Source organism: Panthera leo, chromosome A1 (assembly GCF_018350215.1).
Source record: "Panthera leo isolate Ple1 chromosome A1, P.leo_Ple1_pat1.1, whole genome shotgun sequence".
NCBI lineage: Eukaryota > Metazoa > Chordata > Mammalia > Carnivora > Felidae > Panthera > Panthera leo.
Window position 1 is genome coordinate 193,217,963 of NC_056679.1, and position 23,602 is coordinate 193,241,564.

The 23,602-nt window shown below is 43.0% G+C and overlaps 1 protein-coding gene across 4 annotated transcripts in view; it reads right to left on the reverse strand.

The window, feature by feature from the left end:
• GRIA1 (glutamate ionotropic receptor AMPA type subunit 1) overlaps positions 1-23,602 on the reverse strand; it is a 302,080-nt gene that overhangs the window by 127,619 nt on the left and 150,859 nt on the right. For 3 of the 4 annotated variants that reach the window (XM_042907525.1, XM_042907506.1, XM_042907515.1), the window contains exons 3-5: positions 16,291-16,530; positions 13,180-13,364; positions 8,042-8,095 (exon numbers count right to left, since the gene is read on the reverse strand). In XM_042907525.1, the coding sequence (XP_042763459.1) occupies positions 8,042-8,095; positions 13,180-13,364; positions 16,291-16,530 (479 nt within the window). The remainder of the gene's footprint in view (positions 1-8,041; positions 8,096-13,179; positions 13,365-16,290; positions 16,531-23,602) is intronic. The other variant, XM_042907529.1, reaches the window with a different exon arrangement.

Consider the following 23,602-nt stretch of genomic DNA (forward strand, 5'->3'; position numbering starts at 1 on the left):
TAACTTTGGAAAAGTTCCTTTGGTAACTGGAACCTCTTTTTTCTGACTCATAAAGTGGGAATACAATCCACCTTTCTTGGAGGGACACAGAAACTCTCAATGGTCTCTAGAGTGGATTATTCTAGACCATGAGGTATGAGTGTGAAGAGTAACAGACTAGGCCTTGCCTGATGGAATGCTTGGACCACATGGCAAATGAGGATCCTTTGGGATCTGGGATCAGAGGCCTCTGCAATGTCAGCCGTGATGATCATGAAGTACCCGTGTGTTCTCACTGTTACAAGAGAGTGAGGTGTAGGCAGCGGGAGGGAGTGAAGCCTGTAGGGAAGGGAAATGGGGAAGGTGCAGAAGGTCCCATCAGTGAAGAGAGACTCTGACAGGGACGCAGGGGGGCAGGAAAGAATGCTTCTGAGTCTCTTTCTTGGTCTCCATGTTTCTTTCTCTTACACACCACACACACACGCACACACACTGTGGAAACTAAAAGACCACAGTGGGGTGAATAAAGCATAAACAACAGAGCAAATGATTCCTCCAAATCCCAGTCCAGCTCTGTTTTTAACTTCTCTGTGACCTCAAGCAGGTCACTTCCCTTCTCTGGGCCTAAAGTGCCATTTGTAAAATGAAGGGCTGGCTGAGATGAGCTCCTAGGGACCCTTCAGTCCTAGCTCTCTTGGACTCTTCAAACCAGGGCAAAGGCATGTTCTTCACAGGACCACTGGCTACACAGATCCACTGTCATCCTTCCCTGACACCCCGCAGCCTGCAGAAGCCTCTCTAGCCTCTGACTGCCATGCTCTGGCAGCTCAGGTGGCCATTTATGGGGCTTGCATTACTATCCCACATTGTGATTTTTCTCTCGCATTCTTTAGAACTTTCATTACATGTGCCAATCGAGGTGGAAGACAAGGCCTTGTTCCTTCCAGGACAAAAGTCAAGCTGCATGATTCCTCTTGTATGAGCAGCTTCTCATATGAGCCCAGCACAGTGCTAGGCTCGAGGACATGCTCTGTCCACATTCGATGATCAGTTGGACGTCTTTCAGAAGCATGTACTGTAAGAAGGTGTTGAGGGAACAGAGAGGTGTCCAAGCTGGAGGAGCAAACACAAAGATCAAGCAGGGTAGGCTCCCAAGCACATGAAGGCTGCTTCTACAGCCTTCTACAGGCTTCTATGGAAGGGCAGTAGACATGTTCTGCAAGGCTTCCAAGAGACGAGGTGGTGCCAGAAGTGCTGAGAGGGTAGCATAGGGCAGACTGGGCTCCCTTCAAGGAAGACTTCAGAAACTTCAGAGCCCTTTGCAAAGAGAAAGAGCTGCCTCGGGGCAGTGAGTTCCCCATCCCTGGGTGTTATTCAAGCAGGAACCAGATGGATGGGCTTCTGTTAGAGATATTGTAGAGGAGATTCTGGCCCTTTATGGGAAGTGGATTAAAAGCCCTCTTAGGCCCATCTTTAGCTACTCATTTGCATAGTCATAACTATGTTCAGATTTCCTTCTCTGCTTCTTTTAGCATTTTGCATTCAAGGATTTTGCCTGTAATGCATGTGATGTGTGGGTACAAACATTGTTTATTTCCTGAACAGTATTTCATTTCACTCATTCATTCATTTGGTCAATTTTTAAAGAACACCTGTTATATGCAGCTCACTTTGCCAGGCACTGGGAATTCATCAGTGAACGAGGTAGGCATACTTTTTCTTCTAGGAGCTTAAAGATAAGCAGGGAGGAAGACCTTATATAGCTGTGAGATAGTTGTGGATGAGATTTAGTCTGGGAGAGGGTTGAGGCCCTTCAAAGATAGCCCATGGTCCCCAGATATTAAATGTCTTTTTGTATACACTGATGATGATGGTAATGATGGTGATGATGATGATTATAGTGGTAATTACAAATACTTACTGAGTGCATATTTGGGCTATATATTACTATACACACTTTATAACATATTGTCTTGCTTGATTGTCATAATACCAATGAGGAGGTAGATAATATTACACTATTCCCTCTTTTACAGATGAGGCAATGAAAGTTCAGAAAGGTTAGGTAACTTGGCTAATGTTACACAGCTAATAAATATAAAGCCAGAACTTAAAAGTAGAACTGTTTGACCTCAAATCACCCTTCCCAACCACTGTACCACCTGCCTAAACAGAGGCTGTGGAAACCAAATGTGACCAGGTGGGGCACTGAGACAGCAGGAAGAGAGAACCAAAGAAAGTGCATTAAGGTTGGCTGTCTAGAAAGCATAGTCAGATTTCTCAGCATAGGAGAACAAGGAGACTAAAGAACACTTCCTTCTCAGGACTGATAGCAGCACAGAGCTGGGAGCTTGGGTTAACCGCCCCATGGACCAAACCTTCCAACTCTAACACTTTACAGGAGTTAATATGCAATCACATGGAGGGAATGGTTGGCTGTGCTGATCCTCAAATATCCCACTAAGACCTGGGATGACCTGACCTCACTGTCTCTCCCTCAGCTTCCTTATGGACTAGAAATTATATTTAAAATGAAATTCCATCAGTGTATAATTAACAAGGTAGCTAATAGGAGCTTGAAAGCCTGAGTTTGACTTCCAGGTCTATTGTAGGCAAGATTTAAACTCAAGCCCTCTTGTCAAGAACCACCAGCCCCACCTTTGCTCCTTCCTTTCATTTCCCACCCTCAGCAGCCACACTGCACGGTACTAAGCACATGTACGTCAGAGCTCTTTGGTCCTGGAGGGGAAGCCCAGCTCCATCACTTTATAAACTTTGTGACTTTTGAAAATTCCCTGCTCTTTCTGAACCTCAGATTCTTCATCTAAAAATGGGGATAATATTATCAAGACCATGGTAAGGGTTTAGTCAATAACACATGTAAGTATTTCTCATAGCGCCTGGAGTGCAGTGATTCAATGGATTATAGTAGTTATTGCCAGTGTATTCATCAGGGGTTTTAGGAATTCTGGGTCAGTGGCTCCCAGTGGGTTGGCATCAGGCTAGCCTGGTTGTCCTATTCTTATTCCCATCTTACTAGGTTTTTGTCAGATTCCTGACAGCCAGACAGACTCCATGGACTAGGTCCCTGCCTTCCTCCTCTGCAGCTCAGTCACATAATATATCTGAGCCTCAGTTCCCACATCTGTAAAATGTGGATGATAAATTCTACCTTGCTTACTCTACAGGAGTATTGTAACATTCAAGAGCCAGCAGTGTGATTCATAAGAAAATTTCACATAAACCATAACAGGTTGAAAATGGGAGGAATTGCTGTTACTGTTATTAACCCCCCAGGAGGTACCATATGGTCCATATTGAAAGAGAATCAACACCTTCAATGTTTCTCAAACTGGAGTCTGCTGGACCCTTCGTAAATTCTCAGAGGCCTGCTAGTTCTCTATAAGCATTTTAAAATGTACTGTTTTGTTTCAATGAAACTCTAATCATCAATATTAATAATTTTGCAATTTGTCCCATGTTGTGAGTACTCGTTTTTACAATTCCAGTGATACCGAAACATTTATGTATTTGCTCAATGTTTCCCAAACTGGCTCTGCAGATGCATTGCAGGAGTCCACAGGCCCTCTGTTTTGAGAAATGCTAGTTTGGTCTAAGATTTGTTGCTGATGTGTCACAAAGGCAAAAGTTGTAACTCAGGAGGGCCCTGACAGGTAGATGTCTGCTTTGACCACAGTATCAGAGCAGCGAATGAACATGGAGTCAGTACTGGGGTTTGGAGGAGGACAGACAGCCAGACTGGATAGCCTGGCTCTTTGGAGGGCTCCAGGGCCTAGGTGTTTCTTTAAGAAATAATGGCATAGCTCTCCAATTTCTGCAAGGTTCAAGTACACTTTATGGACATACCACTGCTCTAGAAATATAAATACACATCTATCCTATCATATATAAAATATGAATACATAAGCATATATGTATGTGCGTATGTCTGTGTGTGTGTATGTCTGTGTGTGTGTGTGTATACACACACACACAAACATACACCCAATAAGTGACATACAGTTGGGCAGATTTAGTATATGTGGTAAGAATCTCCCACCTATGTAGAACATGTTCAACTTTCCAAAACATGGTGACATTCTGCATCATCTTTGATCTCTCCAATGACACTATAGCGTGCAGATCAGGAACTATCATTCCCATCTGACGGGTCAGGAAACTGATGGCTGGAGAGTTACCCAAGATCACAGAGCCAGCTAATGGTGGTGTCTGGACAAAAAGCGGGGGTTGGGGGGTGGAAGGTTCATGCTATTTTTTTTTTAACTCCGTGTACATAAAGCTCTCCTCTCTAACCACAGTCTCCTTCCTTCCTCTCTTCCAGCAGCCCCCCAAAGCTGGCTATTTGAATCCCTCCAAAGTGATCTGTTAGAAAAATGCTGTTGGCTGCTTTAAAGCCCATGCATTCCATTTCTCTTGTGCAGAGAGAACTGTGAAATAAAAGTGTAGCTCCCTCCTTTTGTTAAACCTTTCAAAAGCGTCCTTGGTTTCTAACTCTATAATTACACCCTAATCACAAACACTCTGAAGGAGGGGGTCAGTTCCATGCAGCAGCAGGCTAATTATGTGGCGGAATTTCTAAAAATTATCATCTTATAAATTGCGTTATTTCTCTGAAGGAGGAAGAAAAACACACACCACATACTCGCCTATGTTTCGAACTGAATTAATTAGTAATTTGAAGCCTAATTATCAACTAATCTATTGGAACATGTAAGTCTTTTGTATTTGGATGGTATATGCAATTTGCATCCTATTAGCTGGCAGTTGTAAGGATCTGAGAGCTCATTAGGTCAGAAGAAGAAGAATCCAGATCAGAAGGATACAGAAACCAAAGGGGCTGACTTGGTGATGCTGTGACCAAGGGGTCACTTGGCAACAGATGGAGGCTGGCAACTTAATTATCTGGGGTCTTTCGGTGGCTCTGAGGCCACTGATATGTAATTTCTACCTTACCCCAGAGAGGTGATTATGCATGCCCGCACCACTGTTCTGTGTATTCTCAAGCAGCAGGGTGCCTGCACCTTGTGTACTGAGAGGCATCCTGGAGTAGTGCATAAGGCTTTGGATGCTGCTGGCTAACCTTGGTGGTAGGCCTAGCTATATTCCTGGCCCGCTGTGTGCCCCTGGCCATGCCACCTTGCTGGTTCTGTTTCTCTCCGAGCAAATGAGCTTTAGATGGCAATGACTTCCAAAGTCCCTTCTAGCCCTAAGGATCTGCGATTCGAGGGATGTCAAGGGTTTGCTTCATTACAAAGTCAGAAATTCCATCCTTGGAAATATCTTTTTTAGGGTGAGACTCTTGGTTCCTTAAAAGTCTCTAGACAGCCCACCCCCATTTAAAATGCAAATACCTCTGAGAAAAGTAGCATATTTAGCTATTAATGTCTGGGTCTAAATTAACCTATTTCAATAAGCCCTTCTTATTTCCAGTCCTGTGTCTGAAATATTGGAGCAGCCAAGGCAAGGGAGTTTTGAAGGGAAAGAAGGTTTAGGCAGGGACCTGTTTGAAAATGGAGATCAGGTCAGGAAGAATAAAAGGGGCACCTGGGTGGATCAGTTGGTTAATTGTCTGGCTCTTGATTTCAGCTCAGGTCATGATTTCATGGTTCATGACTTTGAGCCCTGCATCAGGCTCTGTGCTGACAGTGCAGAGCCTGCTTGAAATTCTCTCTCTCTTTCTCTTTCTGCCCCTACCCCACCTGCACTCTCTCTCAAAAATAAACAAGTAGACATTTTTAAAACAAACAAACAAACAAACAAAAAAGAATAGCAGAACTGAAGGCTCAGGCAGGATACTGTGGCACCATTTTTAGATTCTGCAATTTTGCCCTTTACCTACAGCCAGACCCTGTGCCATTGTTCTACTAATGACCTTTGTTCCAGAAATAACTAGAAAATAGCAATCTTTTGTACCATTAATAATTAATAGTACTCACAGAAATGATACAAAATAATGTGCCTAAAACTAACATGATACACTTTGTTATAGACAAAAAGTTAAAAATCACATCTTAATAGAAACAGAAAATTACAAAGACAAGCCGGGATAATAAGCGAACTTTGTAGAAAAAAAACTACATTGGGGAAAACAGATAATTGCTCATACTGTCACATGGCAAAACGTGTTATTGATTAAAATATTTTAATCAGTATAAAAACTTATTATTGACTTGATGGGAAATATATCCACTTTGGAAAATAATTTTTGGAGTTTCTCAAGATGTTAAACAGAGTTACTATATAACCCAGCAATTCCACTCCTGGGTATACGCTCAAGGGAAAAACTTGTACCTTATTCATAATTCAAATTCATAATTCACAAAGCTGTGGCATTATTCATAATAGTTAAAAAGTGAAAAACATCCAAATGTTTAGCAACAAATGAATGGATAAACAAAATGCAATATATCCACATAACAGAATATTATTTGGCAATGAACAGGAGTGAAGTATCGTATGTGCTACAATATGGATGAACTTTGAAGTCATTATGCTAAGTGAAAGAAGCATGTCACAAAAGACCAAATACTGTATGATTCCATTTCTATGCAATGTCCAGAATATGCAAATACTTAAAAAGTAGATTGCTAGTTGGCTAGGGCTGGGAGATTTGGAGGGCAATGGGGAGCAAGTGCTAATTGGTATAGGGTTTCTTTTTTGGGATGATGAAAAAGTTTTTTTTTTTTTTTTTTTAACATTTATTTATTTTTTTGAGACAGAGAGAGACAGAGCATGAACGGGGGAGGGTCAGAGAGAGAGGGAGACACAGAATCCAAAACAGGCTCCAGGCTCCGAGCTGTCAGCACAGAGCCTGATGTGGGGCTCGAACTCACAGACCGTGAGATCGTGACCTGAGCCGAAGTTGGACGTTCAACCGACTGAGCCACCCAGGTGCCCCTGATGAAAAAGTTTTAAATTTAGATTTGGGTGAAAAGTTTTAAAGTTAGATCTATAATTCTGTGAATATACTAAAAAGTGATGAATTATATACTTTACATGGACATATGGTATATGGTATGGTATATGAATTACATCTTCTTAAAGCTCTTTCAAAAATGGGACCGGGGCACCTGGGTGCCTCAGTCAGTTAAGCGGCTGACTTCAGCTCAGGTCATGATCTCACAGTTCGTGAGTTCGAGCCCCGTGTCAGGCTCTGTGCTGGCAGCTCGGAGCCTGGAGCCTGCTTCGGATTCTGTGTCTCCCTCTCTCTCTGACCCTCCCCTGCTTATGCTCTGTCTCTCTCTGTCTCAAAAATAATTAAAAAAAAAACATTTAAAAAAATAAAATAAAAAATGGGACTAAAAGCAAAATGAAATTATGTTTGGTTTTGGATAAAATTCCAGAAGAATCAAACTTCATAATAAAGAAAAAAGGTGTATGGTCAAAACATGACCTAGGAAGAATAGAATTGCCAGAAATCATGGCCACAAAAGAAAACTCATAATGGCATGTTGTTATTAAGTAAAATTTAGTATGAATAAAAATTATTTGATGAATCAAATCTTCATAACATTGAAAATAATCGTGCCCAATAAAAAGAACTTCAAATATATTAAAATGAAAACATTTCTTAAAAAGACAGGGTTAATCTATACCACCTAGAAAAGGGAATAAAAAAATGAAATTGACATAATATCATTCATGTTGGAAAACTGCTTCTAGTTAAAGATTTGTCAATAGTAGTATAATTGTGATTTTAATGTTTATTTATAAACAGTAAAACTGTCACTGGTGTCAAAATAAAGGATCAAAAACAGTGGGGTGGAAGCATCTTGTATCATTCAAAGATGTGGTGGTTTTGTCCTTATTGTCAAGGGGCAGAGCTCATTAAATCTGCAATTGTGATGACTGTCTCTTCCAAGGAAGGTTAGAGGTTTACCAATAGTGTGTGGATGTGGAGGGGAAAAGGTAAACTTAGTATTGCAGCTCTGAATTGCCCTCTCCAATCATGCAGTTCCCATCATCTGGGGATCACAGAAGCAAGCTAGGGCCCAAATGTGCAAAGACATATAAGCTGAGAGCCTGAGTATACTGTACTCACCAGATTTGCAAGGATGTAGTGGTAGCCGATGCCATTCTTCTCCAGCTTGATAATCTACGAAACAGCAGGAAGGGATTCATCAATCAGATTAGCAATTAATGCTACAGCAATAATAATAGCAGCTAACATTAATTGAATGCTTACAATGTACTGAAACTACAATATCACAAACATCCAATGATGGTGGCATTATTGATATACTCGTTTTACAGATGGAGAATTGAGGCATAGAGAGGTTAAATAAATTCCCTAAGGCTACCCAGCTATTAAGCGGCAGATGCAGAATACAAAATCAGCTTTGTCTGATACCAGTGGTGGGGCAGTGTTATTATAACCCCCCAAATTCAGACGAAATGCTCATTTCACTTCTTCTTCCATAAAGCCTTTCCCTAGATGGAGGTTATTTTCTTGTAAGAATCTTATGCTGTGTTGAATTTCCCGTCACTGTCATGACAATATCTGCTCCTTGGATGGACAGATGGGTGTAGGTGGATGGTCAGATGAATAGGTTCTTGACCTTGAACTCCTTGCATGAACCATATTCAGATCCCAGTCCCTTCTTTCCCTGAATATTATGCCTTCTTCCCTAAACCAGTTGAGGACCCAGACATTAACTGACCACTCAACCTGGAAGCTGGAAGGGAATGTCAGGGTCATCTGGTCTAATCTTTGACTATACAGAGTGTAAGTTAGACCTAGAAAGGGGAAATTATTTGCCCAGATCCTGTAGTAGTCAGGTAGTTGTGTTAGGATAGGAACCTGACTGTTGTGAGTCTTTGTACAAACACCTGATTGTGGTTAATCGTTAAGAGCCAGGGTCCCCCCCAAACCCTTCCATCCTGAATGTGCAAACTATTTGTAATCATGGTGGTGGTGGTGGGGAATTTTTGTGGAAAGAATTATCCAGAGGTTTTCTCGGGCAGCGAGACATACTACCCAGTGAGGGATAGCTAAGACCAGGTCTTGGTTTAGCCCGAGCTCAGCCTGCAAGTTAACTTGATCTATTTCTTTATTTTTTAATCACGAAATTGGGGTTAGAACATTCTGCTCAGTTCCTCTCCTGCACTGTTACAAGAAGGCATAAAACATATGAGAAGCACTTGGGCTTCTTGTCTAACTGAATAAATTTTCAAGGTTATTAAAATCCACATTCAGACATCTACTTAATTGGATGTATGTGCATAGCGGCTCACATATTTTTTTTTATGTTGGGAATAATTAAATGCAAGCACACACAATGAATGCTCTGAAACAGTAGATAGATTGTGAAATTCCAGACCATGGAGCTCAAATACTATTGGGATGATAGTTTTATTAATAATTTTTCATTACTTTTCCATCTTCTTGTCAAACGGTTTGCTACCCTTTCAACAATAAGATGCCTTCATCAAAAACCTGTTCAGCTTCTAGTAAACACAAAACAGGCAAATAAAAGATATTTGACAGCCTACCACATTTAGGCATTGGATAAGAATAGCCTCTGCAAGATGAAATTACCAACTGAAACATAAGCAACAGATGATAATTGATGACTACTGATTGATAAAAATTAGTAATTTCATATGGTTCAACATATTGCCAACCTTTCCACCCATTTATTCACCTACCTACCCACTGCTCTATCTTCCCTCCTTTCCTGCCTTCCTTTCACAAACATTTATTAAATGCTTACTATGTACCAAGCACTGCGCTGCAGACAGCGTGGGAAGTGAGTCACACTTGGTACTTGCCCTTCTGGAGGTCCCACTTTACTGGAAGGAAACCCACAGTAAATAGATGAAGAGGTGAATGCCCCCAGCTTACAAACTGAAGCAGGTGTTATGAGGGTAATGTATAATTTCACTTGGAGCCCATAGCCTTGCTGACCCCATTCTTTCAAAGCTCATTTCCACTGTATTGCCTTAATTCATAATCTTTGTGTCTGGAATGTCCTTTCCCATTCTCTCTGATTATTCATCACCTTTATGGCTGAGCTCTAATCCCAGCTACTCTGTATAACCTTCTCTGATTAATTAATCCAACCAAGAGATATTTATTGAACATGGACGATATGCCAAGCACTATGCTATGTGCGGGGGCCAACCTATGAATACAAGAGGCAAGGTCCTCGTGCCCTCAAGAAGCTGAGCTGATGTTTTAGTAGGGATACAGATGGTAAATATGTAAACAGATAAGTGAACAAGATTTCAGCACGTTAGAAGCACTACAAAGACAGTAAAACAGGGTGATGTGATGGATGGCCTAATCCTGGTGTCTCTCATCTCTAACTCATCCTGAACTTAATGATTGCACTATATAATTTGGTGTCTAATATATTGAAAAAGCATTATATTCTAATAACCCAATTCCTTGCTCACAAACCTTCTCTGATTCTTGACTGTCTACAGAATAAACCCCAAACTCCTTAGAATGCTTTCCAAAGATAGTCACGATCGTGTGTTCATCCTTCTGTCACTGTCTCCCGGTAGGCACTCAGCATCCTTCACCTGGCTTATTAAATCATCCCTGCAACCTCAGCCCTCACATGCCCTCTGGGCCTCCCTATATGCCCTCCTTTCCAACTTAATGGCTTTTATCCAGCCAATGTCTACCTATAAATATACAGACCTATCTCACATTTGGGATCTTTCCTTAGAGCCTTCATTAATTCCCTCTTCTTTCCGTGTACTCAAAAAAATATTTATTGACTACCTACAACATACCAAGCACCGTTCAAGGCACCATGGATACCACAAGGAAGAAAATGAAACAAAAATCCTTGCCCTCCTAATGCTGATATTCTAGTTGGGAGCCTGGAGACAGATAGGCAATTCCCCACCTGGAATTTAGAATCACTATCTCCCTCTTTAGGTTAGGCAGGACGTTTGTATTGGACCGAAAAGATCCCAATTCGAATGCTCAATGCCAAGCTGTCAGACTGCCAGCCGTTATTAGTTGCAAGCTCGAGACTCACCATTGTCACTAACTAGCTGTCTGAACCCAAGGCAAATCAACCAATGTGACCATTAGTTATCCCATCTGTAAAATGTGAATGCATGCAGTAAACCGAATGATCTGTAAGATCCTTTCAGCTCTTTGGTCTTGCTTTTTCAGAACAGAAGAATCTAACGGTTGAGTTAATACACTATACCCTAAAATGCCCACATAAACAAGTCACTTCCTTACAAAACAAGTTTGTCTTTTGACACGGGAGGTAGTTATAAACAGCAGAGGCTGAAACATAATATTTTGGGGAAAGTTGGGTCTTATAACCAGACTGAGATGGGTTTGACTCCCCACTTTTCTTATATGCTAGCTGTGAAATCCCAGGCAAGTATAGTCCCTTGTTTCTTCATTTAGAAAATAGAGGAACTGATAGAAGCAGTTTTATAGAGTTGATATGAGGATGAGGTGGCATTATGCATGGAAAGGGCTTGGCATGGTGTCTGGAATGTGGCAAGTGCTCAGAAAATAGTGGCACCAGCTATTGTCTTTATAACAACAGAGGACAAGTTATCAGTCTATTAAGAATACCTAATTAACATTCAGCACTTCTCCCAACTCCTATTTCTCCAATCTTTTTATCAGCTTTGTAGAACAGGGGCCATCATCCTCTTTTACAGATGAGGACACTTATGCCCAAAGAGGGAAATGACTCAAGAAGGCAGTACTAGCTAGTGCTATAAAAAGCAAAAGTAGGGAAATGCTTACATATGTCACTCTTTGTGGGGCAGGCTCTGTTCTAGGTATTTTACATGACTAGATTCTTTTCACTCTCACAGGAGCCCTCTGAAGGAAGCTGTAATTATTATTGTGCCCATTTCACAGATCAGGAATCCAAGGCATGGATGAAAAACCTGGCCCAAGACCCCATTGCTAGTAAATACTAGAGCTGGGTTCTATCTCCAAGCCACTCTGTCTCCAGGGTCTCTCAGCTTAACCATTTTCCTATACTGATTCATTTAACCAGCTTTCAAATCCCTTGACTCCAACCTGGGGAACTCCCATCTCATGGAAACAATTTTTGCTGGCTTCTCTTTCCAAGAGGGGAGGCCAGATCCACCCTTTGTAGAGCAGACTACATAATTAATGCCTTAAACAATCCCCGAGTTTTAAAATCTCCTCTGTTCTGTTGCTGAGGCCTCTGAGTGATTGCTGAGCTGGCAGCAAGACTCCTGGTGGGAGTCCCAGGGTCTTGAAAGGCCATCAACAAGCTCTGTCATATTGTCAAGTACCTAAAACTATTATCTTTATCTACTTTCTTGCTATCTCACCTGCATACACTGGTGTCATTCAAAAAGATAAGAGACTGACACAGAGGCCTGTTACTTGTACAGTGGGTACATGCTCCAGCTCTGATGATGGTGAGAACCATGGTTTAGAGACCTCTGGCTAAAAGCGGTTGAAGTTACAGTGCCCTTTCCCAGAATGTACCATCAATAGACTTCTCAGACACATGAGTGTGTTCAAGGAAACAGGAAGAAGAGAAGTGCTTCCTGCTGCTTTGGACTCCTAAGACAGGTCAGTGGGCCAAATGAATGAGATGCTGATGGCTAGACCATGGAGTGACAGAATCCAGAGCTAAACCCAGGAATCTGGCTCTCCAGGCTGTGTTCCCCATGTTCACGAGACCTAAAGTGCAACGTAATCTCCCTTCTACCATAAAGGGAAACAAGGGGTAAGTTTTTGGTCAACTGATCTGAGAACAACTTGAAGGCCTACTGTCAAGTCTCTCATTGTCTGTGCTATTTCATAAAAATTCAGAATGAGGGGCGCTTGGGTGGCTCAGTCGGTTAAGCCTCTGACTTCCACTCAGGTCGTGATCTAGCTGTTCATGAGTTCAAGCTCCGCGTCGGGTTCTGTGCTGACAGCTCAGAGCCTGGAGCCTGCTTCCGATTCTGTGTCTCTCTCCCTCTCTCTCTCTGCCCTTTCCCCACTCACACACACACACACACACACACTCTCTCTCTCTCTCAAAAAAATAAACACTAAAAATTTTTTAAAAAATTCAGAATTAAAATTTATAAATTATGGAATACAAGGAAGTCACCTATCTCATCTAATCAAGAGCTCTCTTTGTCACATTCAAGCAGAAGGCCATCCAGCCCATTCTTAAACCATTGCCCTCACCCACTCTGAGCCTTTGCTCCTCTTACTACCTGGCCCAAGATAGCGTTGAGACGTTCTGATTCACAGTCCACCACCACCAGCCGCTCCTTTTTCTTTTCCAGGTCCTGAAAGAGCATCCGGTATCCCTCCTCTGTGGTTGTCAAAATGTTGACCGCTGTCACCTGCCAGTTCTTCTCAGCAGCTGTGTCCAGTACTTTCTGCAGGACGGACAAACCTGGAAATTGGGTAAGACAAGAGAAGTGGCAATCAGGATACACAGGTACCACCCCGCCTCCACTCAGCACCCACCTCCCTTGTCTCCCCCAACCTGACTCGTCCACCAAGCTCAGCTCCAGCTTTCTCTCACTGTGCAAGTCTGAGCTCACTGAAGGCAGGCAGTGGGTCTCTTTTGTGCTTCTGTTTCCAGAACTTAGCAGTCAGTGTGATTAAAATAGAACCCAGGGCTCAAATCCTCCTGCTACATACAATATGCTGGTTAAATGGCCTCGCACAGACTACCTCGCTTCTTCAAACTTTAGTTTTTTTTAAGGGCAAAATGGTGATGTTAAAAATTCCTACCTCAGTGTCATCATGAGTGTTAAATGAAAATGTCTGATACATGGCAAGGATTTTAGAAATATTAATTATTATTGGGCATTTAGTAGCTGCTTATTAAATGTGCCAACCCAGTATCCAAATAGGCAACTAATAACTGTAAATTCATGAATGTTTGATATGTATCAATACCTAATACTTTGCCTTTTACATAGTAGGTATTCAATCAGTGGGTACTGAATTAAATTATTCTCTTCTGATTTATAGTTAAAGGACAGAGGAGCCTGTTACTCAATGCTACTTTGTTTCACCTTTAAGACATAAATGGTGTCTTAGTTTAGTACTGCTGCTGTAACAAATCACCTCAAACTCAGTGGTCTAAAACAACACACATTTATCATCTTATATTGACACAGGTCAGTTTGAAGTGAATCTTCTTGAGCTAAAATCAAGGTGTGGATGGGGCTGCATTTGCGTTCTGGAGGTTCTACAGGAGAACATTTTCTCACCTTTCCAACTTCTAGAGGCTGCTCGCATTCCTTGGTTTATGGCCCCTTCCGACTTCAAAACCAGCAGTGACTGGTCAAGCCTGTCACACATCACCCTCTGACACTGACTCTCCTGCCTCCACCTTCCCCATTTGAGAGCCCCTGTGATTATACTAGGCCCACATGAATAATCCAAGATAATCTCTCTGAGGTCAGTGGATGAACAACATATATCCCATCTGTAACCTTAATCCCTCTTGCCATCTAATAGAACATATTTAAGGTTCCCCAAATTCTCAGAGTATAGGCATCTTTGGAGGGGAAGATGGAAGTCAATTTCTTGCCTACTTTAGATGGTTATTTCACTCTTGCATTACTCCTCAGTCTTTTGTGCGTACATCATTTCTGTCTCCCTGTAACACTGCTAATCCCTCCTGCAGTGACCAATATGGTGCCTGGCCTTAAGAATCATCTACAGATTGATCGGTTTGTTACGCCTTCTTGTCGCTGTTTCCTTTTTCAGTACAAGTTGTTTGGTGTGCTTAAGCCTCACATTTACTGAAAACGTACTACGTGTGTGGTGCCATTCTACTAGCTTTCTTGTTTTCAGTTTACTTAATCCTGTGAGATACATATCATTATTATCACCATTGCACCACAGATGTGAAAACCGAGGCTCAGAGAGATTTAGTCATTGGCCCAAGGTCACATAGCTAGCAAATGGCAGAGCTCTGAGCTCAGAGTTCTGAGACAGGCAGAGTCCAGTCACGAGCCTGGGTGCTTCTGCCAACCCAGAGGGGACTCTCTATAATCAAAATTATATTTTTATGGATTTGGGGAAGTAGGTTTGCCCCTTCCAGGCCTCAAGCTTCAGTAGGCTGTGGGCTGTCATGAAATATCCCTTCTGCAGGCAATCCTCCCAATGACTGCTGTTTGAGAAGGGAAATCGTCAAAATGAGGAGAATCGAGGGAAAATTGAAGAAAACAGAATGTTTCTGGGTCTCTTCTGCTAGCTCCTCCTCATTGAATAATGTCTGCCTAACACTGCCCAAAACACAGTCTCACAAGCCATTGTTCTACTCAAAAGTCTCGTAAGCCTTCCTACAGGAACCTCTTGCAAAACCTCCCTTTCACTCAGGGCAAAACTACCTCAGTTTCCACACCTTGCACAATCCATTTATTTATTTATACCAATAATGACTAGGTTCTGAAGACCACTTAGTATATAAGGGAAAGGCAGGAGAGTATAATACAACCACCACAGGTATCAGAAAAAAAAGAGAAAGTTCCCATTTAAGGATTAGGGGATAGAGAAGCAGTGTTTGAGCAGCTGCAAAAGAGAGGAAGGATTCGCATATGTAGATCTGGGAAAGGAGGTGCATTCCAGAAAAGAGGAACAGTATGAGGAAAGATGCAGAGAAGAAAAGGGCATAGGAAACATTTGGAAAATGTGATGTAAAATTCAAAATGAAAGTGGGAGCAGAACTAGAAGGGCCTGGAGGGGTGATGGTGATGATGGTGATGATGATGATGGCAGTTAGTAAGTATGGAGGATTCTGAGCACTTGTATCCCAGGCACTGACAGGAACTTTCTAGTCACCCCATGCAATCCTCACAGCAACTTTAGGAGGTAGAGATTAGGTTCATCTTATGATAGAGATGAGGGAATGAAGGCATAGAAAATTTTATCCCCAACTCATTCTGAATTTTAACCCAAACTGAGGTGGAGAGAGCTTGTGCAAAGACAAACAGTGGGAGAGGAGATGACACAGAATTTAGATTCAGGTTTGTCTGACTCTAGAGTCTGTGCTCCTAACACCTACACCATAAGTCATGAGCCATTCAATGGAGGCCCTTGGGCTTTGAGCCTGGACTCAGGAGCCATGGAAGCTTGGCGAGCTGTAGAGTGACATGGTGTGTTAAAAGAATTACTCTCTCAAAGGATGTGTTTCCACACTGTGAGTTGGAAATTAGCCATGAGCAATCAGTCCATAGAAATAAAGAATTTCTGGATCATTCCTCCCTTGCTTTTCAATGAGGCAGGGAGGCATCATTCTCCTTCCTCTGGCAATTTTCTCTCCAATCTCAACAGTCTCCCTCCCCTAACCCTTGGCTTACCCCGGTCAGCATCATAAATGTAGACGAATTTCTGCCACTTGTAATGGTCGATGATGCTGATAAGAGCATCCTGCAGCTCAGGGCGTAGCTGAAGGACAAACTGATTGGAGGTGTCAACGGGGAAGCTCGGTGTGATGAAGCAGACGTGGAGGGCCCCACAGAAGGAGGTCAGCATGTTGACAGTTCTCCGTTCATAAAACCCAAAGATGGCGTAGACTCCTTTAGAGAACTGGGAACAGACTGGAGGAGGAGAAGAGAAGGATTAATAGAAGATGCTGCAAGGAAACTGGCAGATGGTTCACAAACTAATCCATCCACTGGTTCATCCATCCCAACTCATCATTCTTCCATTTATCTATCATCTGGCCATCCACCCATCCAATCAATCTATCCATGCGTCCTTCCAACCTACCAGTCTGTCCAACTGCCTTCCTATGTTACATGTCTATGCATCCCACTCACCCAACCATCTGTTTAATCCACATGTCTATCAGTCTCATCCAATGTTTAGAAGGTCCCAATTCTATGCCAGACGTTGCCATGCTTATTAATGATAAATATACTAAACCATTTTCATACGTTCTCTCTTATGTTCTCTTCATATGTTCTCATTTTCATATGTCTCTTTATCTCTGCAATGATCTTCTTAATGTAGAAGAGGGATGACTGAATCATTTAAAAAAACTAAGGCTCAGAAAGTTAGCGAACATGTCCAAGATGGCACATCTAGGCCATATCTGAGTTGGGTAGGTATCTTAACCCCCATCCAGTCATCTTTCTATGACACTGCCCACCGTGTTAAGGCAAAGCATTAAAAGTTGCTACAGAATCAAGGAGTTCTGCCAGCTTGCTGCAGATCCATGTTGAAGAAAACAAGTATTGATGTTCTCAGTTTACCCTTAGCTTGCGGTATATATTTCTCTGCCAGTGTTCACTTTGTGTTTGTACATCCTGCTAGTTGACTTTTCAGACCCCCCCAGTGTATCAGACATAGTAACAGCTTAACTGTATGAACACCCCCATGGGAGCCATTTTGCAAGGACCCAGTCTTGGATTATGCTTTATTACACTGCTGGTTAGAAGATAAAGTTTAAAAACTAAAGTCATAGGGCCAAACACCAGGTTGGTTAGCTACTAAACTCATTTTAATATGGGATACAGGATGGTTTCATACTCTTCACCCCAGTTGGGTAGGTGACCAACCCTAAAGCTATCTCCCATGCCTGAAATTACCCTCCAAATATGGATGGTGAGGCAGATGAGTCATCCTCAATCACAGTAGTCGTATTTTAGGGTACCTTGCCGTCCTTTCACATATATTAGTCTATCTAGTTCTCATTATAACCCTGGGACTTTGGCATTATCAGTGCTTTTTTTTTTTTTTTTTTTTTTTAAGATGAAAAGCTGATGCTCTTAGATCTGTTGTTCTCTTTAACACATCGTCTGCTTCCATGACCCCGCAGTACCTTGTATGTGGGGTCTCAAATTATGCTGTATAAGCATCGCCCAAATGTGTTCCATAAAACCTTATTCAACAAAATGCTCCTTAAAAAAGAAAAAGCATCTTTGGTCAAATAAACTTGGGAAATGGTGCTCACCTTGTCTGCATTTTGGAGGTGCGAGTTGCACTCTAGTTACATAAAAGATTGTGAGGGATCCTGTTCAACTTTAACCCAGATCTTGTCAAGTCTGTATGTCCCCAGGATCCTTTGTTGGTGAATACTTTTAACATGTTATTGAAGATCGTCTGGTCTATGCTGCACTAAAGAATGCAACTCACCACCAGTACCCAGTTGCCTATTGTGAGTCTTAGTTCTGATTCAGTCCCTGGAGCTAATGGGCTTGAAAGTTCATCTCTTAAAGATTGCAACTGAACTGTATGAGTCATGTGTCTGATCCCCACTGAAAACCAGAATACTGTCTCCAGGAAACCGGATAGGAACACATTAACATCTGCTTGCAAACCTGCAGTTACTGGGCACTCAGTACCTCTCAAGGTGCCCAGTCCCTGACTGATAACTCTTTGAGACCAGAGGCTCATGGAATATCTTCTCTGAACCCATATTCCATGGCCCTCCCAGTATCTGAAGGGAGTTCTCATGGACTCTAGGCTTATGGCTTCTGGTTTTCAGCAAATCCCTTCGCCCCCGCCGAAGCAAGAGGTATCTTTTTAATTAACTAAACCCAAAACCAAATCAACACAAAACTAACAAAACAAAATTTCCCTTCCTTGTGCAAAACCTCTCACGAGTTTTGAGGTTTCCCATTGCACACAAGAAACATCTGACTGTAACTCAGAGCCTGAATAACTGGCCCCTCAGAACCTTCCTGCCTTATACACCTCTCCCTGCTCCCTGCTCTAGCTGCACGGGCCTTGGTTCTATTCCCCGGGGCTCTGAGCTTACTCTGCCCTGGACTCAGCAGCACCTGCTCCCTTCCTCTATCTGCAGGGCTCGGCCCTAACTCTTTGCAAAGATCACTCCTTTTCTGCAGTTGCCTTTCAGGTCAGATCTCACCCCCCAGAATGGGCCTTCCTTCATCATCTCTTCTCAGTAGTGACCCCAGCCTCCCCACACCTGCCTATAAGTCTCTGTCACATCACCCTGCCTTATTTCAGTCTTTCTTATTATTTGAAATCATTGCCTTTTTCTTTGCTTGTTTATAGTTGTGGCTGCTTGGGTCAATGTTAATCCCTGAAAACGGGGGTCTCACTTGTGCCCCAGAGCCAGCAGAGTGCCTGGGACAGGGAAGGGCTTAATAAGTATTTGTTGAATGGAGGAAAGAATGAATGAATGACAGATGCTTGACGAGAGGGTCCACAGGACGGGCTATGAAGGGGAGCTGGGCCCGAACAGAGATGACTGTTGGCTCACTCTGGACCCTCCTGCCCCTGTAAAGTAGTTGTTTATTCTTTCCCACTCATAAGATTTTCTCTTCCACCCTAATGAGGACAATCTATCTGTTCCCAGCAGACAATAGGTACTGTCTTTAAATATCTATTGTAATTGCCAGAATCAAGATTTCCATAAATATGGATTTCCCCACCAGGAAGCGTACATTGTGTATTATTCTCCCTATGTTAAATATAGATTTGTCAAAAAGCACAATCCATCTTACTGAGTGAAATGGATAGAGGGAGCACATAAACCCGTTAGCATATTATAATATGCTCTGTATGGTATTTTTAGGATTTCTTCTCCCCCTGCTGCAATGAAATATTATCCTGTGGGATATAAATCTTATGTTCCAGATCTATTCCCTCGCGTCATCCACTTGGATTCACACCTTTAGTTGGGCCTCTGGGGCCCTCGTGGCTGGTGTTTCTTGCTAGAATTTAGAAGCAAAGGAGGAAATGGAGGTGCAAGAAATAGGAGTAGGAGCACACGATCAGATCCTTAGATACACAAGAGGCTGGGAGTTTTCCCCCTCAAATTAATCTCCCGATTTTCCTTTTTCAAATTTATCTTCTCTTAAACTGAGTGCTTTATCCTCTAAGGCTAAGAGGGTACACTTACCCACTGCTCCCTAAAATAGCTTGGCTTGGAGGTAGCCTGGCCTGGATTTACCTGACTGGACCTGGGCCACAGAGCTGCTCGGCACCTGAACTTCAAGCTAGCTTCTCATCTTAGCCAAGCAGGAACAGCCACACAGAGAGAGAGAGACAGACAGAGACAGAGACAGAGAGAGAGACAGAGAGAAAGATACAGAGACAGAGACAGAGAGTCAGAGACAGGCAGGGAGATGGAAAGAGAGAGAAAGACAGAGAGAGAGAGAGTGTAAGACAGAGATAGAGAGAGACAGAGAGAGAGACAGAGAGAGATAGAGACAGAGAGACAGATGAAAGAGATAGAGACAGCGAGTCAGAGACAGGCAGGGAGATGGAAAGAGAGAGAGACAGAAAGAGAGAGAGAGAGAGACAGAGAGGCACTCTGTAGGCCCAAGGCCTACAACAATGCAGTCAATGGCTAAATACCGTGAAATATAATTGGTAGTTGTAGGGCATTTCTTTGAATCTGTCATAGTAAATACTCAATCAGAAGAGAAAAAGTAGTCTTACAAGAAAAGTAGTAAACTAGATGCCAGAAGACCTGGAGGAGCCTCTTTTTGGTTTTATCATAACACATTACTCTTGTGACCTTGAGTAAATCCCACGTTTTCCCTGGGTTTCAGTTTTCCCATCTGTAAAATGATGGTTTGAACTCTGTCATATGTAACATCCCTTCAGGCTCCAATATCCTAGATGCTAGTCTAATTCGTTCAAATATGTTTACTGATTGACAAGACTTGAGTTATTTGCTGGCCAAACTTTTAGCAACCTCCAGTGTACTTTTCCAACCCCCAGAAGCAGTTAAAGGCTCTTAGTTCTTGGATTTGATTGCAACAAACCCCCAGCACTAAATCTAGATGCATCCACAGTCTTGAGTTCTATGCAGGATGCAATTTTAACCCGCTGTCTGGGGGATAATCAGAAAGGGGGCTGGAGGTGGAGACGGTAAGTCAGGCACCACAGGCAGGAGGAAGAGATGGGAACATTCTGAAGCGGCATCAGAACTCCACTGGTGTTGAATCAGAGCAGGCTGGACTCTGTGTGGAACCATCCACTCAAGACAGCAGTGGCGTGTAAAATGCCTGTGGTAGCAGTAATTAGGAGCCGGCACTCGAGCACCTACAAGGACATTCCCTTCCATTGGCTCCCTTCAGCCTATGAGGTAGGCTACAATTAGTAAAGTGAGGTCCAGGACCGGTGCAAGGCACGGCTGTGATCTCAACTCCACCAGTGGGGGCGTAGAGCTTGAGTTCTTTACCTCTGTGATATGCCTCCCTCTGTCCCCAGAAATTTGGGTAAAAAACAGTCTTGGTACCTGAGTCACCTGCAGTGTCTAGAAAATCCTCTCATTTAATGCTGCCTTTCTCTGATACTGCCTAAAGGTGCATTTACTGCATTCAGGTCCATTGATGTTAAAATAACACAAAAAAATAACTGGGGGTGTGTTTCATGGCAAAGCATATATGCACATGTCTGTCCTTCTTCCGGCCCGCCCATCAGTCCATTCGCCTACCCATCTACCCCTCGACATCTAACGCCCACCACTCACTGGGTACTTGAGGTGCAGTGGCACGCGAAGTAAGCCCTGACCTTGAGGACTGTCATCTGGGCAGCGGGACAGCCTGACAGCAAAGTAGGTGGTACTGCTTCAGTATAAGTGCTGTGGCAGGGGTGACTTCGGGGTTCAGGAAGGGACGCCTGACTCCAGCCTTTGGGGACAGCAAAGAAGGCTTCCAGGAGGACGGGAGAGCGTTGACACTGACAGATAAGTGGGAATCAGCCCAGAGAGGGACTAGGGTGCAGCCTTACGCATATGAATTCTATCTGGGGATGAAAGGCGCAGCACCAGGAATATAGTCAATGGTATTGTAGCAGCGTTGGGTGGTGACAGATGGTAGCTGCACTTGCAGTGAGCACAGCATAACGTATAGAGAAGTTGAATCGCTGTGTTGCACACCTAAAAATAATATAACACTGTCACCTTTTTTCAAATTAAGGAAAGAATATATATATTTTAAAAATATTTCAGGTAGAAGAAGCAGCAACAGCAAAGACCCAGCAAAGAAAGAAGACACAGAGCGTTCAGGGAACGCGGCCAGGGTGTCAGGTTCCGCGGTCCCTGCCTCCAAGAGATTCAGCAGCAGAATGTGTGCGACAATCAGAGCGAGTAAAAAACGAGGCCAGGAATTCCCTCCTGGGGAGGTGGGAGGGCAGGACTGGCAAGGGCAGGAAAGCCCACGCACAGCGCAGGCTGTCCAAATCCATCCTTGGTTCACTCAAACCTCTGATCATCATTCCTGGTTAGGGCACCATCCACTTAGTATCAATAAATCCCCCAGCCCTGGGCATTGCCCTGACAGCTCTCTCCCAGGGAGGGAACTCCTGTATCAGCAACTCCTTTTTATTGTCACTTCATTTAAGGCTTCTCACACCGGCATATCTCCTTGGCTCCTGGCTTCAGTCCCTGGAAATGTGGCAGCCTCATTGTAAATAGTGGATAATGAGGTGACAGGACAATTTCATTTTGGGGGAGGGAGACAGAAAGTAGATGCGGGGGTGGGGTGGGGGACCTTTAGATATTCATCCTCCTCCTTGAATATTTCTATCCTCATTGGTAGGAATGGCATTCCTGATCTGACTCTAACCTTGTGATGTCAAAAGTGTTTTATTTCCGTCACTCAGAGGGCAGTAAGAATGCACTCCATCCCCTTATACTGTCTTGCATCCAAGATCTAATACTGACAGGCAACAAATTACCATAATTGATATAAATTGTCCCCATCCCTCTATACAACATCACAGTTATTAGGGATTCTGAGACATGTCCAGGGCTTCCCTCTTACTTACTAGATAAAACCTTATCATCCACTTGCTAAATTCAACAAATATTTATTGAGCACCAGAAACTAATATTCCCAGAAAACTGGGATACCATGTTGATACAAGACAGACATATTTTCTGCTTTCATAGAGCTTACAGAGGGGTTAGCAAAGTTTTTACATTAAGGGAAAGAAAGGATATTTTCAAAGAGTAAAAAGGGGCTCAAGCATAGAATAAAGGTTCATAACTGCTATTATGGCCAGTGTTTACTGAGCATTTACTACTGGCCAGGCATTGTACTAAGCACTTTGTGTCGATATCCAGGTAGAGGCACCAGTTTATCCAAGGGCAATAAGGTGAAAGAGAGGAGGAGACCTGAGAGAAACCCCAGGAAATCCAGTATGACTGGGGTAGGGATGTGGTACAGAGGTGGAGGAGGGTAGGGACCACATTGCCAAGGGCCTTTCCAGGACTGGATAAGTTAAGTCTCTGTGTCACGTGTCAATGTTGCATTTTACTTTGGCTTTGGATTCATCTCAGATTCACAGGGACCTCTCTTCGTGCTGGCCCTAGAGCCCAGTTGGGACATGGCAACAAAAGGAGATGCAGAAGAGGGTCATCCTCCCCTGCTCAGATTTATATATTTATTAGGAAACCTGAGTATTAATTACCAGGCACTGAAAGCCAATGATGTGTCACTGTATATGAGGGTGAGAATTAGGTAAAGACTGGGCCCCCTGGTTCTGGAATTAGACCCATATTGTGGCTGACACATGAAACCAGGAGCAGGGGACAGGAAAAACAGACTGACTCTTCAGGTGTCCAATATGGTTGTGGAAAAGTAAATGCAAAGAAGCAAATCTGGGACCATGAACAGGCCCCTTCCCCAAACAGTGGAGTTCATACTAAATTGGCGTTTCTCAAACTTTTTTTGATTTAATTTT